The 16,761-nt window shown below is 44.6% G+C and overlaps 1 protein-coding gene across 5 annotated transcripts in view; it reads left to right on the forward strand.

The window, feature by feature from the left end:
* The first annotated feature begins 8,875 nt into the window (after positions 1-8,875).
* The window catches only part of nav3 (neuron navigator 3), a 126,987-nt gene continuing 119,101 nt past the window's right edge, over positions 8,876-16,761 (forward strand). For 4 of the 5 annotated variants that reach the window (XM_058077401.1, XM_058077403.1, XM_058077404.1 and 1 more), the window contains exon 1: positions 8,876-9,404. In XM_058077401.1, coding sequence (XP_057933384.1) covers positions 9,150-9,404 — 255 coding nt within the window. In that variant the 5' untranslated portion in view covers positions 8,876-9,149. The remainder of the gene's footprint in view (positions 9,405-16,761) is intronic. The other variant, XM_058077406.1, reaches the window with a different exon arrangement.

Below are 16,761 nucleotides of genomic sequence, written 5' to 3' on the forward strand. Positions count from 1 at the left end.
TGTGTGCGAGTCCTACGCAGCATTCTCCAAGGCACTGGAGCAAGTGTTCCAACGCCAGCCGTCCGGCAGAGAAGCAGCTCGCTCCCTGCTCCAGCTACGTCAGGGGCGTCAGCGTGTCACCGACTACGCTGTCGAATTTCGCGCTCTCGCGGCAAACAGCGACTAGAACGCCCCCGCATTTTTTCTTGGACTGTCCCCCCACATCCGTAGACAAATGATCCCTTTGAAACTGCCAGGAACAATTGATGAACTCATCGCCTTGGCTGTCATGATTGAGAAGCGCCTTCATGATCACGAAGAGGAGAGCAGGTCGCGCGGGCGAGATTCCACCACACACTGGGGTGGCAGCCTAGGGCACGTCAACAACGTCCGGCCCACCCCTGTCGCCGTGCCACTTGCTGCGCCCTCTGCTGACGAACCCATGCAACTGGGACTAACCCGCCTGTCTCCAGAAGAAAGGACCCGCCGCCGAAGTGAGGGCAGGTGCTTTTATTGTGGCTAATTGTGGGGTCAAAATGGGCAAAACAAGCAACCTGGGACACGGCTCGGTGAGTCTTAATGTCATTATCAGCAATCCTGCTCTCTACAAACCTTTGGTACAATTTTGCTCTCAGCATACATCCATCATGGTACCTGTATTTGTGGACTCTGGGTCAGATCCCAATCTCATTAGTACTTCTCTCGCCAGGAAACTAAAGCTTCGCCTGTGCCCTCTACGACACCCCCTAACGGTGAAGGCGGTGGACGGAAGTTCTCTGGGCAAAATTAGTCACAGAACTCATCCGGTCAAGATTTCATTTCCCGACAGTCATACAGAAAAACTAAGTCTCCATGTATTCTCTAGCTCTGATCATGAAGTTACGTATATTAGGGCATCCTTGGTTAAAGCGCCATAACCCCCACTTCGATTGGGCTTCTGGGCAGATCGTCTCTTGGGGGTCTGGCTGTCAGGACTGTTTGGTGAGTGCCAAAACAGTGATGGAACAACAAGGGGAGGTCAATCTAGCCTCTGTTCCAGAGTGTTACCATGATTTAGCAGCTGTCTTCAGTAAAGTCAAGGCCAAGTCACTGCCCCCCCACCGGGTCCACGACTGTGCTATTGACCTGTTACCAGGAACCACACCCCCACGGGGAAGACTCTTTTCCTTGTCCCCTCCTGAACGTCGTGCTATGGAGGAATACATTCAGGAGTCACTTGCAGCAGGGATTATCAGGCCTTCCTCATCTCCTGCGGGGGCTGGTTTCTTCTTCGTAGAGAAGAAAGACAAAACCCTTCGGCCATGCATAGACTACAGAGGACTTAACGACATCTCCATCAAGAACCGGTATCCCCTGCCCATCATTGCCACCGCCACTGATCTCCTGGAAGGAGCTAAGATTTTTACCAAGCTTGATTTGCGTAATGCTTATCATCTTGTCAGGATACGAGAGGGGGACGAATGGAAAACAGCCTTCAACACCCCAACCGGACATTATGAGTACTTGGTGATGCCCTTTGGACTGACCAATGCCCCAGCAGTGTTTCAGGGCCTTGTCAACGACGTTTTGAGGGACATGTTAAATATTTTTGTGTTTGTTTATCTCAGTGACATTCTGATTTTTTCTCGCGATGAATCTACTCATGTGCAGCATGTCAGGAAGGTGCTGCAAAGACTCCTGGACAACCACCTATTTGTTAAGGCTGAAAAATGTGACTTTCACCAGTCTTCTGTATCATTTTTAGGGTTTATTCTGTCCGAGGGGAAGGTGAGGATGGATCCAGGAAAAGTCTCTGCTGTTGCAGAGTGGCCCACTCCTTCGTCTCGTAAGGATGTTCAAAGATTTCTGGGATTTGCAAATTTTTATCGTAAATATATCAGAAACTTTAGCTCGGTAGCCTCTCCTCTCCATGCTCTCACGTCTCCTTACAAACCGTTCCACTGGACTTCTGAGTGTGAGGAAGCTTTTGTGAAGCTTAAGGATAGGTTCACCACAGCCCCGGTGCTTGCCATCCCTGATCCCCATCAGCAGTTCGTGGTCGAAGTGGATGCATCAGATATTGGAGTCGGAGCCGTCCTGTCCCAGATCGGTGCTGAGGACGGTAAACTGCATCCATGTGCCTTTCTGTCAAAAAAATTGTCTTCAGCAGAGTGCAATTACGACATCGGGGATCGTGAATTATTGGCAGTCAAGACGGCTCTCGAAGAATGGAGACACTGGCTGGAGGGGTCTACGCTGCCATTCCAGGTATGGACTGACCACAAGAATCTGGAGTATCTCAAATCCGCCAAGAGATTAAATTCTCGACAGGCTAGGTGGTCACTGTTCTTCAGCCGTTTCAATTTTACCTTGTCTTACCGTCCTGGTTCCAAGAACACCAAGCCTGATGCTTTGTCCCGAATTTTTTTCCCGTCGGAAAAGGAACCTGAGGTCGCAACCATCTTACCTAACTCATGTTTTGTCTCTGCCTTGCAATGGGCGATAGAAGATGAGGTCAGGGAGGCAGGACTTGAAGTGCCTCGGCCCCCAAACTGCCCTCCAGATAAATTGTTTGTTGTGGAAGCCATGAGGGGTCCAGTCATTCATTGGGCTCATACCAATAAGACCTCATGTCACCAGGGGGTGAAAAAGACCATGTTCGTAATCCAGCAACGCTTTTGGTGGCCCAACATGGCAAAGGATGTGTCTGAATATGTCTCTGCCTGTCCTGTCTGTGCGGCTAACAAATCTTCACCACAGAAACCCGTGGGGGAACTCAGGCCCTTGTCTATTCCCCACCAGCCCTGGTCCCATATCTCATTGGATTTTGTTTGTGGACTGCCCCCATCGGAGGAGAAGACGGTGGTACTCACAGTCGTGGACAGATTTTCCAAGATGTCAAGGTTCATTCCTTTTGTTAAAATTCCCTCAGCCAAAGAAACGGCCGAGGCACTGCTGAACAACATATTTTGCATTTTTGGTTTCCCGCAGGACATAGTGTCCGATCGTGGTCCTCAATTTGTCTCCTTGTTTTGGAAGGAATTTTGTGGCTTGCTGGGATCCACAATCAGTCTCTCATCTGGATTTCACCCCCAGTCTAATGGACAGGCAGAGAGGATCAACCAGGTGCTCGAGACAAAGTTGCGATGCCTCGCATCTCAAAATCCCTCTTCTTGGGCTAAACAGCTCTTGTGGGTGGAGTTGGCCCACAACACCTTGCCTAGTGCATCCACCGATATGTCTCCGCATCACGTGGTATTTGGTCACCAACCCTCCCTGTTCCCCTCGCTCGTCAAGGACTCCGTTGTGCCCTCCGCCTTGGCCTTGGTGGGGCGAATCAAGAGAGTTTGGCAGAGGACTCGCAAGAACCTTCAAAGAGAGTCCGATATCTACAAGGTGGCGGCGGACCGTAAAAGAATTCCTGCTCCTGCCTATACGGTGGGTCAAAGAGTTTGGTTGTCCTCCAAGACCCTTCCCCTGAGAGTGGAGTCTAAGAAGCTTGCCCCCAGGTTCGTTGGCCCATTTCCAATCTCCAAAGTCATTAATCCTGTCTCAGTCCGTCTGAAACTACCTAGGTCCATGCAAACCCACCCATCCTTTCATGTGAGCCAGATCAAGCCTGCGAAAACCAGCACCCTGGTCCCACCAGCCAGCCACCCACCGCCCGCCCGAATCATGGATGGAGGTCCGGTTTACACAGTCAGGAAACTGCTGGCTGCTCGACGCTGTGGTCGAGGTTGGCAGTATCTCGTCGACTGGGAGGGGTATGGACCTGAGGAACGCCAATGGGTACCCTCCCGGTTCATTTTGGATCCCTCCCTCATCAAAGACTTTCATGTAGCTCACCCTGAGGTTCCTGGGCCGTCAGGAGCCGGCCATTGAGGGAGGGGTTCTGTCATGCCTGCCATTGCCTACCCCGCCTTCTCCTTGGAGACCCCGCCTCCTGCCTGATTGTGCTCAGGTGTCCCTCATCACCTAATTTCCTGCTGGCTATATATTGCCTCTGATTCCTCCTGTCTGGTGCAAGTTCGTTGTACTCTCATGTCTCGTCCTAGCATTCCTTGTGATCTCCTCGCCTGGTTTTCGACCCTTGCCTGCCTTTCGACCTCTCCTTCTGCCTGCCGCTCTTGGATACCTTTGCCTTATTGGACTGACTTCCTGTGTACCGACCCTCACCCGCGTGTAGAACCTTACCTCGTGTCGTGCCTGCCAATTCTGCCTTTGGGTCCTCCTTCCCACGTCCTGCCTTGACAGCAATGCAATGACAATAAAGGCGATTCTGGAAAAAAAACAACAACATGAAACATAGCCTTCAACAGAACATTGCCAAGGATGATTACTTACAAAAAAAAATGTGTAAATTATATTGTGTGAATTAAAGTTAAAATTGTAAATTTGACTATAAAATAAACAAAATGTATTGGCTTATATAATATTTATAGTACAGTCATACCTGGTTTGAGTTGATATGTAATGTGACTGTTTTGCATGTTTTAAAATGGCCATTTTTCTATTTGGGATAAATGTTAGGTTGATATTTTCCAGGTGTACTTTTTAGTAGGGTGCTCTCTTCGGGGTTTTTTGCTGCCGATTCCGATGCATGAAGGAGATCGGCCGATCTCATGGATAACAAACAGGTAATTGTTAATACATTTTTTGCCATCATTTGTGTAAAACGATTAGTTGTACTATTTGACACAAAGCTGAAACTACTACTTTTTACTACTATGTATGTATTGATTCATAAGAGATGTCTTTTAATGTGTCGGACCTTGCTGTTACGCTCCAACTCTGCTGCTTGGAGGAGTGTTTAGTGTGCGGGCGGCTTACCGTGGAGAAACCGAGGGTTGACTGGGGAGCAGGAATGTATGTGTGAATCCCAAATAAGAGGCAAGAGTCGTTGAAAGTGGAGGTTTATCTCCTCGGGGGGGGGCATCACGCTTGATATATGGTGGCACATGCCCGTGTTCGACCACCACTTTGTCCTATGCGAGGTGGCAAGTGTGTGTTTGTTTTCTTTTCCACGTTGTCCGACGTGCGCTTGACTGATAGCATTCAGACTGCTGACAGCACCAGGTGGATGTCTATCTATGTCTTGTCCCATGGGGGATGTGTTGAAGCGCTGGGTGTGATTGTGCGTACGTGATGGGAGGGTGGAAGGTGTTTGACCCCCTCTTATCTCCAGCACCCCGGAGTGTTTGTTTTCACAGCCCTTGGTGCAGAAGTCATGTGACCCTGGGCAGTATCTTTCATTTGCACTTACACACACCAGCTAGTGCAGTATAACAACCGCATCCGTGTGTGGAACAAATAGGGAGGTGTTCTTGACTGGCTGGAAAATTGTCCATCGTTTAGTTTTCCAAAGAACACTGAAACATAACACAGATATTTACTCAAATTTAAAGGAACTATACATCAAGGTCTACCTTAAATGTATTATATTATTGTCATCCCTCGCCACTTTGTGCTTTCACTTTCATGGTTTTTCTAAATATATTCAAAACTATCGCTCTTTTGTGATTGATGACAAAATGTATCCATAAGCAATGGTACATATTTTTTGGTTTTTGTTATGTATTTTCAAGCCTAAAAATGACTAAATCACTAAATGTATGAAAATACATTTCAGATGTAATTACATTGATGTAATAATCGACTCTGGTCACTAGGTGTCCGTAATGTTACATTAGCCACTGCTAGCTGGGTTTTATGTCTTATTTTCAGTGACTTTGGGTAATAGGAGTGTAAAAAGGTAACTATAGGGGTGCTGTTTCATATCTAGAGAGCTTTAATATTGTTAAAAGCTGTATTTAGAATGTCGTACACAAGTTTTTTCATGCTAAATATTCAATTTATAAAGAAGGAATCCTACTTCACAGAAAGTCTGAAGCTGACTGACGGATCGTTCATTAGTTGATTGATTAGGTTAGTCATAAAGATGTGTAGCGAAGCCTGTTTTTACAAAGTTGTTCTCTGTTAAGTGGTGAACATGCACACGTACACACAGAGCAGTCTCATCTAGCTTCGGGCGGGTCAGAGGTGGTATTATGTCCGTGAGAATGGAGGGTTTTTGTTTATAATAATAAGAAAATCTGGAACTTCAACCTGAACCATTTCAGGGCCTCTTTTCTCAAAACAGACTGAAAAAACTAACATACGGACACATACTGTGTTACTGTTATAACGTCAAAAGCTATTTTTTATTAGTTTGATTATTCCACCCTTATAATGAGATTTATGGCAGTTTCATTGATATGATTACATAAAATGGGTCTTTTTTACATATGCTTTTATATATATATTAATAATCCACTCACTTCTCTCAACATTTAAAATATAGCACAGTCGGCTGTGGCGTATAAAATAGTCAGCCGTGGCAGCCAAACACAAAGGTGCTGACTCTCCTTTCATGGTTTGTGTAGATAGAAGAAAATTTGCGATCTGCTGTGCGTGTATTGACTTTGGAGCTGGTCTCTATTATTAAGTAGGAACAACCAGCGCTATGTTACCAAACTGGCTCCTTGATCATGCAGCTATCTGGACTGCCCTCAGCACTGACATACATTTCCCTGCAACTGCTGTGAATGTGGGTAGTTTTCCTGTCATCTTGGCGGAAACCTGTCTCAGCGACCCCTGTGAGATAGGACCTCATCAAAGACGGGTTTCCAGACGCTCCTGAGAGGTTGGATGCTCGTCAAGTAAAGCTCCAGCCCCTGCAGCTCTGCAGGCAGACGCAGTCAAGAGTTGGACGCCTGCCACTCATTACGTGCTATCCTGTTGTTTTAGGCCTGTCATGATAGCCCCTGGTGCATGATTGGAAACATGTTGAAGCTGGTGCTACTCCTGGTCTATATTGAGACCATTGCCTGTCAAAGACTCGTGATGGCAATGTGAAAGTGCCTAGGATGCAGCAGAGGGTAAAAATTATTATTTCATACTTAACTGACTCCTCATAATATCAACGTTTGCCTTAACATGCGTGTTAGTTCCAAAGTTCCAAAGACACCACTTTTGTCAGCTGGAGATGACAGTTTGTCCAACACAAGTTTAAACAAGCTTGGGAGAAAGACTTCCTTTCCAAAACTGCTGCTACCATCATCATCACAAGGCTTATGAGTGACACATTCCATCCAAAAACTGAATCGGGATAAGTAAACAATTTTTGCAATGTCCTGATAAAGGTTGTTTTTCAAGTTTTTTTAATATATATTGTGAAACTAGAACCTTAAAAATAATAGTTACCAGTAGTAGTATAACTAACTAGCTGGCTGTCACTCATGGCTGTTGGTATTGACATAGATATCTGTCTTGGGCCAATTACATTCATGTGGGTGTTATGATAGGCCACACATTAAATGAAGCTAACTTTAGTCGCTAAACTTGGTCAAATTGCTATCATTAGCTGACAACAAACATAAGTAGCACATGTGTTAGTTTGTCCGGCTTACACACTCAAAGTAGGAAGATAAGGGATGTAACACTTGTAGTATGTTTAAATGTTAGCTCCATTAAGGCAACTGGTGGAACAGCTTTCATCATCTTCTCTTTGGTCTTCCTCTACACCTCCTACCTGGCAGCTCTAATATGCCTGAACCATCTCAGTCTGGCCTCTCTGACTTTATCTCCAAGGCCTCTAACATGTAATGTCCCTCTGATGTACTCGTTCCTGATCCTATCCATCCTAGTCACTCCCAATGAGAACCTCAGCATCCTCATCTCTGCTACCTCCAGTTCTGCTGCCTTTCTTTTTTTCAGTGGAACTGTCTCTAGACCAAACCACTAGAGCAGGGGTGCTCACACTTTTTCAGCATGCGAGCTACCTTTAAAATGACCGAGTCAAAATGATCTACCCACTACAAAAATGCAAAACATCTATTTATTTTCAAATGTATTGAGGATTATTTGTACGTACAATGTATGTTGATGTACCTTACATAACCAAATGAGCCAATATTGCAAAACACACATAATTAACTATTAACATTTTTTGTAATTACCTGAGTTTACTTTGATGACTTGCACTGAATTGAATCAGCCAGGGATGCATAGTCCGGACAGTAGCTGCTGATAGCCAGGTTAGCCAGGCAAACGCACTTCGAAAAAGACATTGTGAAAAAAAAGTCCACCTCCCATTCCGTATGGATGTGATATGTTTTTGCCTTTTTACTTGGTCCAGCTCCTTCACTCATTTTAGTGACCATAAACTTTAGCGAGGGCTTGAAATCTCGCAATTCGCCGACTAGCTTAGCACTTTGCATCGTTGTTTACGCATGAGCGGTGACCTAAAGGTCAAAATTCAGTTGTCATCTGACTGGTTGTCCTGTATGTCAATCAAGTAACAGGGATGGATGATAGGCTGACATCGTAAGTTCTGCTGCACTTAGAGACGTTGTTTGATTTGATTGGTCACCCGAAGGGCAACATTCAGTTGTCATCTGAATGGCTGCCCTGTATATCAATCAAGTGACGGCATTGATGCTAGGATGATATTTGTCACGCCGATATTTGTCAGGATGTCACGCCGCGATCGACTAGTACCACCTCCGCGATCGACCGGTAGATCGCGATCGACTTAATGAGCACCCCTGCACTAGAGTTTTGTATACTTTCCTTTCATTTGAGCTACAACTCTTCTATCACAGCTTTCATACACTCCCTTTAACTGGAATTAATTAATCACTCAACAGCATTACAATTGTATTTCCAAGACGGTTCCAGAGCGGAAAGTGCATTGTCAGTTGTGTTGAGGAAGACACACACATGCAAACACACTCTGTAAGCTCTCCTTAATCATAGTTTTGCCGATTGCTGATTCTCCGCTTGAGGAGTTCATGTCCCCTTGAACTACTCTGGCCGACTTTGCGGTGTGCTGCTGACAGTGAGAGTGAGTGAGTGAGAAAGGGAAAGAAGGGGAGGGAGTAGTGTTGCCTGTGGGAGGAGAAGGAGGAGGAGGTAGTGAGTTGGAGGAAGGAGTAGGCTTCTCAGTTTCTGTATGTCCTGCTTGCTGTAGGCAACAGAATGAGCGCAGTTGCTCTCCTCTCAGTTTGAGAGGCAACTGCTCTTTTTTCCTTTTTTTTTCCTTTTAGTTTTTATTGCATCCAAGACATCGATAGAAGTCATTTTCAATGCCCTGTCACGGACCCGTGTGTCCAGCTCTTTTGTAATCATTTTGTAAACCAGGGGAAAGTACCATGCCGGTAGTTGGCGTAGCCTCCAAACTTAGGCAACCCTCTACGGTGAAGCCAGTGCACACCGCTCTCCCCATCCCCAGCAGCCTTCGGGCGACCAACACCTCTCAGGGCTTCATGGCCAGGCAGCAGGAGCTCAAGGCAAGTGAGGGTGTCCCGATGCTTTCCTGCCAGCTGTCGGTCAAGTCTGAGTACCAGCCGACAAGAACAACAGAAGGAAAGTCTAAGACTGAAACGGAGGAGAGCAGGATCTGCAAGGTTAGTAGTCACATCATCTAGTGGTGGGATTGTCAGACCAGAGTTTCCCATGTTTGGTTGAGCAGGTGCATGGAGGTGACTCATGTGCACTAGGGAGGGATGTTTGCCACCATGAGCCATGAGTAAGGGATTACCTCATCCTGATGCTCTATCAGTTTCTGTCGTTTGCAGGAAATAGATGATTGCTGATGTGTTTAGTCATTCTTTCGAGTGGCATAGAATCACTTCCAAGGAAGTTAGCTGTTTTGTGCTATCTTAAGAACATGTACACCTTGTCTCTCCTTTTGACCTAATAATGTCAAACCCGTAGAGATCAACATCTCAGACTATGCCGATTGTTTCCTTCCATGCAGGTCTATTGTTTGATTTCTCATGCTCCGGCAGCTGGGGGCGGGGTCATTTTCAAAATTCCCCGCCAACTACTTTCAGCAGCACCTCGTCACGAGCTGTCAGAGCGCTGACCGAGTCATTGCCGTTAGGCTCGAGCTGTTCTCCTCTTCTTCTGACAGTGCTTTGCATTCTGGATTCTTTTCCACGGCTTTAAGACGTTCCGTAGCGAACAAAGATTTCCTCGTGACCGGGAGGAAACGTGGGCCGGAGACATCAAAGCGCGGGTCAGCGCTCTGCTGGCTGACTCTAAATCCTCACAGCGTGTCCGGGACTGAGTCTGAGCCTGCGGGGCCTGTGTGAGAGGGCGGGGGGGGGTTGACGAGAGCTTCATCATTAACCTGCTGTTGAAAAGCAACGTAACTTGCAAACTTGTTAGCAGAGTCGGTTGACTTGATTGACACCGGGATGTATTTCCTTTGGTTTATGGGGTGTCTCAATTTTTTTTTACTTAACTTTAAATGACATTTGTGCTGAAAATGCTTTGGAATACATGTTAGCATAAATGCAATATAGATATCCTAACAGTTTTATATTCATAAGGCAAATGATTGATGACTTACGGCAAATTGCAGTTGCCAAGTCCTCTCCATTCCCCTACAAGACATTTTCCTTGATGGAAGCTCGTCTCCTTGAACCAAGCTTCCTCAGATTTTACAGATATACACTTGTCAGTCTCGTAAAGATGTGTACCAAACACTACAACACCCTAAAGCTACAGCATCACATCATCATCATCACAATCACTAAGGAACTTAGCCCTGTGAAGGCATTCAAGGAAGACAAACCTCTGTCATTGTTTCCAGTGTTGAACACCATGGTTCTGCAAAGCAGATAAGAGTAAGAACAGTTCTTGAGTGTGATGATGTTTGCAGAGGTCCGCACATCCGATGTTGTCTTTCAGGAATCGAAGGAAGTTGTTCCTAAGATGTGCAAAGCTGGCATCAAATCCTTTCTCATATTCCAAATGTCTTCTGTGTTTGGATTCATGCATTTGACAGATAAGGTTGTAGAAATGTCATACATTTGTCTCCAAAAGGAAGAGCGTACTGAAATGATGCAAGGTGCTATTAGCTTGTCTGATATAATGAAAAGGCCGTAATTATACTGTCAGGATGATAATTTTTTTTGGGGGGGGGGTATGACTCACAGGTAATCTTGGCAAGATTATACAATCCATATGTGCTGATTGACAGCAAAACCTTTACGATTCTGTCACGAAATACACAGCAGTGAAGTCAAGTACGTATTCTTATTCCTGTTTTGGTTTCATCTGCAGGCCGTTTAGGAAGCTAAATAGTCAGGCCTGATTTATCTGCTGGTTTTGACAGCAAAACCTTCACGATTCTGTCACGAAATACCCAGCAGTGAAATCAAGAATGTATTCTTACTTCCTGTTTTGGTTTCATCTGCAGGCCGTTCCGGCAGCTAACTAGTAGGGCCTGATTTACCTGCTGGTTTTGACAGCAAAACCTTCACGATTCTGTCATGAAATACCCAGCAGTGAAATCAAGAATGTATTCTTACTTCCTGTTTTGGTTTCATCTGCAGGCCGTTTAGGCAGCTAAACTAATCGGGCCTGATTTATCTGCTGGTAGTTGCTAAGTAGTGAAATCCAACAATATCACCATCATCAACAATGATTGGAATCACGCTGGATTAATGGAATTATCAGGCCCGTTTCAGGCGAAACGAGAGTGTTGTTAGTTTTGTACACCACCTGCAATCTCTAGAAGCCTCCCCACGTTAATCCATGTATGATTTTGCCTGTCAGAAACTCCTATCTCCGCGCCTTTGTGTGATGGAGACGAGAACAAGAGGCGACGTCGGCTCCTCCTGTTGTATTCTCTCCCCTGACAGTTCAAATTAGTCTTTAGCCTCTGGCGCTGTGCGATGACGAGCTGGAATGAAGAGCGTATCTGACTTGACTGGGCTTTAATGGAGTGTCAGTGCCACCGGCACTGATAGAGCATGATCTTGTGCATGAAGTGGTCAAAACTGTCAAAATGAACGTAGGTATTTAATCACTCGTTAATGTACATTTTCTTTCTTGAGGTACAGCAAGCGAACAAGTGGGTGCGCCTTTATCTGTTGCATACATGACCCAAGGGTTTCTATTTATGTTAACAATCAATGTTATCCTGAATGTGAGTGTGCAAGCGTGCGTCGGAAGTGGATGTGACAGACACACTCACCCACTCACTTAGGAACTTCCTGTTGATTATCTCGTGTCCACAAGGTCATAATCAAAGCCTTGGGTTTTTTTTTTTTGTATTTATTTGCTTAGCGCCTCATGTAGATTTGTGGCTAGAATGCAGGTCAAACTGTGAATATGACAGAGCGGGTCATATACTGTATAAACATCCCTCATGGCCTCTTTCCATGTCTTGTGTACTCTTGTGAAAGTCTGGAGCTTTTTGCCCATGAAATATGACTTTCATATATGGTAACCTATAAAACAGACTCACAGCTGCATGTATTCTGCAGAGAGTCCATGATTTTGTCTTATTTATCCTCTGCAGGCATGCAATTAGCCGTTCATATAGCCCAAATCATAAATCATATAGTCAGCCAAATCTAGTATTTGTTCAAGCAATGTCCTGAAAATGAATTACACCATCCGATGTGCATTTATTAGCCCCTTTGGAGCACTTTAAATGTATGCATATGCCATTGGGTGTTTTTGAGAAGTGTTTAATTTATGTGTGTGGGTAGTGTGAAGACATTTAGAACAGTAGTTATAAGAGCAAATTATTGTATAAAAAACACAAGCCGTGATAGATTTATTGTGAGTCCACTCTGCCAATAGTGAAAGCATACTGTCTTTCTGGCACGGTTAGGTCGACCCCCCCCCCCCCCCCCCCGCCTTTCTTTTTTAGTGGCTCTGACACCGCTGAAATAACAGAGGCAGCCAGAGGGGGCCAGCTTGCTCCAGCAGAAGGAATGGGTGGGCAGGATGGGAACTTAATATGTCATGGGTGGTCTGACTCGCTGTGTTGGAAGCTGCATCTGGAAGAGAAATCATGCAGGAGGAGTAAATGCTCACAAGCGGTTGTATTTTCAAATGACACGCTAAAACATTGTCAGCGTGATAATCAAACCATAGTCTGAAGTAACTTGTGAACAAGTAAGTCCATCCCACATCACTTGGCTGTAATATTTTCCACCACAGCGATGAAGTAATCCCTCATTTATCGCTGTCCAGGTTAGTTGCAGGCACGACTGCGATGAGTGAATATCCACAAAGTAGGACAAACTTCTACATACAGTAAGTTTTTTACCATTATTAGAGCCCACTAGAAATGAAATAACACCCCTATAATCACTCATGTTATCCAATTTAGTAGATATAATCAGAAAAATAAGACATAAATAAGACTCATGGCCCTCCATTCATCCATCCATCTATTTTCTATGCTGCCTATCCTTACTGGAGTCGCTGGTATGCTGGAGCCTATACCAGCTGTCTTCAGGTGAGTGGTGAGGGCACATATAGACGAACATTCACTCACATTCATACCTATGGATAATTTAGAGTAGCCACATAGTCTTCCCACATGCTAACCACTCGTCCACCGTGCGGCCGACTTGTGCTCCTTTGTGTCTCAATAAATGTCTTGAAGACAGTGTGGGCAGGAAGTGATGTTTTAGGAGGAGTAAGTACGGCCACAAGATAAATAACACAGGCTGTGTTATTATGATTATGATGATTATTATTGTTATTATGTTATTATTGTGCCTGTTCAATTTAAACTGGAAATAAAAGCCAGTCGTTGGCAGTGTGCTGCGTGTTACTGCAACATTTTTATGCAAAAAATGCAAATTTACTGTCGGCCAAGAATATATACAATGTTTACGTTACATTTAGAATATCATTATCTTATCAGTAAAAACATTGCCATTCAAATAGTTTTGTAAGAGCATGTAAACCCCCACATGCGTCACCCCCACTTTGAAAAGGAAAAATATTTGACACAATATTATCCTTTCCAGTGCTTTCACTCCCCCCATCATCGTCTTAAACACTGTATTTCATTTCCACCCACTGTCTGGGGACCTTGGTGTTTAACTTTTGGAGTAAGAACACACAGAGTTGTTTAGAGTAGAGCCACACCGCTGAGAAATACCCTGCCAAATTAAGACAAAAAACGAGGCTGCCATACGTGCTTGTGAGAAGCGCTCTTGAGCATTTCTAGGAAAAAAAAAATCCTCAATGGTGCAATTTTGTTTATCAGGGTGATTGATGTGGTTAAAAGTGCCTTCATTAAGGACACGGAGGCCAGCTGGGGTTTTGCCATCAGTGAGGCTTCCACCACCTTGCACGTGTTTTTGTAGCCCGAGGCTCCATAATTCAATAAATAACTGAGATTAAAGAGAGGGGGAACCTCCCGCTGGCCTGTTATTGTCTCGTCATATTTTGAGGTTTCTCTCTGATGTTTGTGGCCTGGGAAGAGCTGACACTGATTGGATGCAGGAAAGTGCGTATGGAAGAAAGGCTCCTCGCTGGCATGCTACATCTGATATGACACTATGGCACGCACATATACTGTATATGTACATATGTATTGTTTAATGCCACACAAGGAAAAAACAGATAGATGCCGTCTATCGCCATTTTAGTTCTATTCAAATAAATCAACCTTCTCTTTGCTTCTCTTGAACTGCTGCACAAAAAATGGTCAAAATGTGGCAAAAGCTGCACCCCCAGTTTGTTGGCTGTGTTATTATTTTTCTGAGAAATACACCACATGGTTGGTTAGGACACAGGCCTCACAGCTAGGAGACCCGAGTTCAATTCCACCCTCGGCCATCTCTGTGTGGAGTTTGCATGTTCTCCCCGTGCATGCGTGGGTTTTCTCCAAAAACATGCTGGGTTAATTGGCGACTCCAAATTGTCCATCGGTATGAATGGTTGTTTGTCTATATGTGCCCTGTGATTGGCTGGTGACCAGTCCAGGGTGTACCCCGAAGACAGCTGGGATAGGCTCCAGCCCCCCCCCCCGCAACCCTGGTGAGGAAAAGCGGTAGAATATGAATGAATGAATACCACAAGGTGGCGCTATTATTAAAGACCATAAGATGGATTGATGTGAAGTTTATCACAACTTTTGTCAATACGCTCTGCGAAACACCCACTGTAATTTTCGGGTGTTTAGGCACACCTTCAGGGCATTGATAAGCACATGTGAGTAAAATGATACCAAGATTGGTTGAAAAACATGTCTGCAATCAAAAAAATTGCAAGGACGTGGCGAGCTATTACAACTATTTTCCCATAAGTCTTTTATGCCTTTTATGTCACGATTAAACAATTACAATTTGATTTATTCAGGCATTTTCAGCACAACACATCGGTGGCACCACAAATTCAATTTACGGTCACTACCTTCTTATTTAACATTGGTAATCAGCAGAGTAAAATGACTCCCTCCATTTGTCTCTGTCTGTCAGCAGCCTCTGTTCTGTTTTCTTAGCATCCTCTTCACTCTTTACTCTCCATTACTTTTCCACTCTGTCTCCCGTCACTGTCTTTCTCTTTTTTCCAATCGCCAGCATTCCTTTCCAACTTTTTTGTTCTCAGCAAACAGGAGGCTTACTTTATTCCACTTGCTGCCTTTTTTTCCCTTTGACCTTTACCTGTACACCCAATTTGTCGTATTTTTCCACACACCTCTTCTACCTCTTGATCCTCTTCCGCTGTCAATCGTTTCCTTTGTGATCTAGTTCCAATGAGAGCAGGAAGGAGGGACTTAAACACACACCTGGCCCAGTTCTGTCTGTCCAGCTGTCAACTCTTCCCTGCTGAATGAATCACTCACCTTTCCCCCCCTCTTTTCGCCTGCTCCGGTCTATCCTGTTTCTAATCTATCAGTACATTGTGTTGAACCATGAAGAATGCCACTGCAGACCGAGCCTGCCGTAACACATGCTTACATGGCCTCGCGCCTTGTGCTTCCGAGTGTGTGTGTGTGGTTTGTAGGTATGCATGAAGAATGGTTGCTGATGTTTTGAATCAAGCCAGGGCCTTGGCTGTGGTATTGACTCACTGCTTAACACCGCAGTGGTAGTAGGTCACCAACCATCAAGGCAATTCCTGTGTTTCTTTGCACTTCGGAAGGGGTTTCCTGCAGCAAAAAGAAGACATCAATTTAGAGCACTAAATATCCTTCTGGTAATAAAACAGCAGAAAATTGTTCACCACAAACCAGTTAAGAAAAACAACAGCAAAAGTGACTTAAGTGGTTGTTTTCAAGGAATTTCCTTCCCAAGTGAATAAAATGTTGATTCTAAGCCATGTTTAGCTACATTACGGGTTTGGTGCTTCATTTCTATGCTCCAAAAATTACATTTATCTCGTCCCTAGAAGGGGAATACTTCCTCAGAGGAAATCTGCACCAGGATTGTAAACATTTGCACTTCTTACCCTCTGGAAACAAGCTTACATTTCCAGACAAAATGTCCTCCTACCTCCCAACTTAATTTCTCCGTAAAACATTTACAAGTAGAGACACTCTCAGGTGTTTGTTTCATTGTGAAAAAAATAAATCAGCCCTCCTTCCTGGGGTTATATTTAACTGTTGGGTGTTTTTGACCAATAAAGAGCACACAAAGTCCCTCTCGCATGCAAATGGTTGGATGTAAAGCTTGCTGCGGTGCAATAGCGGGTGGTGGTTTGTTTCCGCACCCTCCCTTGGCAGTAGATTTTACAGTGAGCTTAACTGAACCTTTTTTTAAAAAATATATTTAGATGCATCATTACCCTCAACCAACAAATATGAACTTTTATTATTTTCCACTTTCTGGTTCCTGTCTTTTTGTTGTCTTATTTTTTATGCGTTTATGCCTTCTAACTGTCACATGAAATTACATGTGAAGTCATCGTCTTTTCTGACCTATAAATGTAGTTAGAATGTTGTATTCTCATGTTAAACAAGTTTCAGATAATGAGGTTTGAGCATTTGGAAGTGAG

The sequence above is a fragment of the Doryrhamphus excisus genome, chromosome 7 (assembly GCF_030265055.1).
Source record: "Doryrhamphus excisus isolate RoL2022-K1 chromosome 7, RoL_Dexc_1.0, whole genome shotgun sequence".
In the NCBI taxonomy this organism is placed as follows: domain Eukaryota; kingdom Metazoa; phylum Chordata; class Actinopteri; order Syngnathiformes; family Syngnathidae; genus Doryrhamphus; species Doryrhamphus excisus.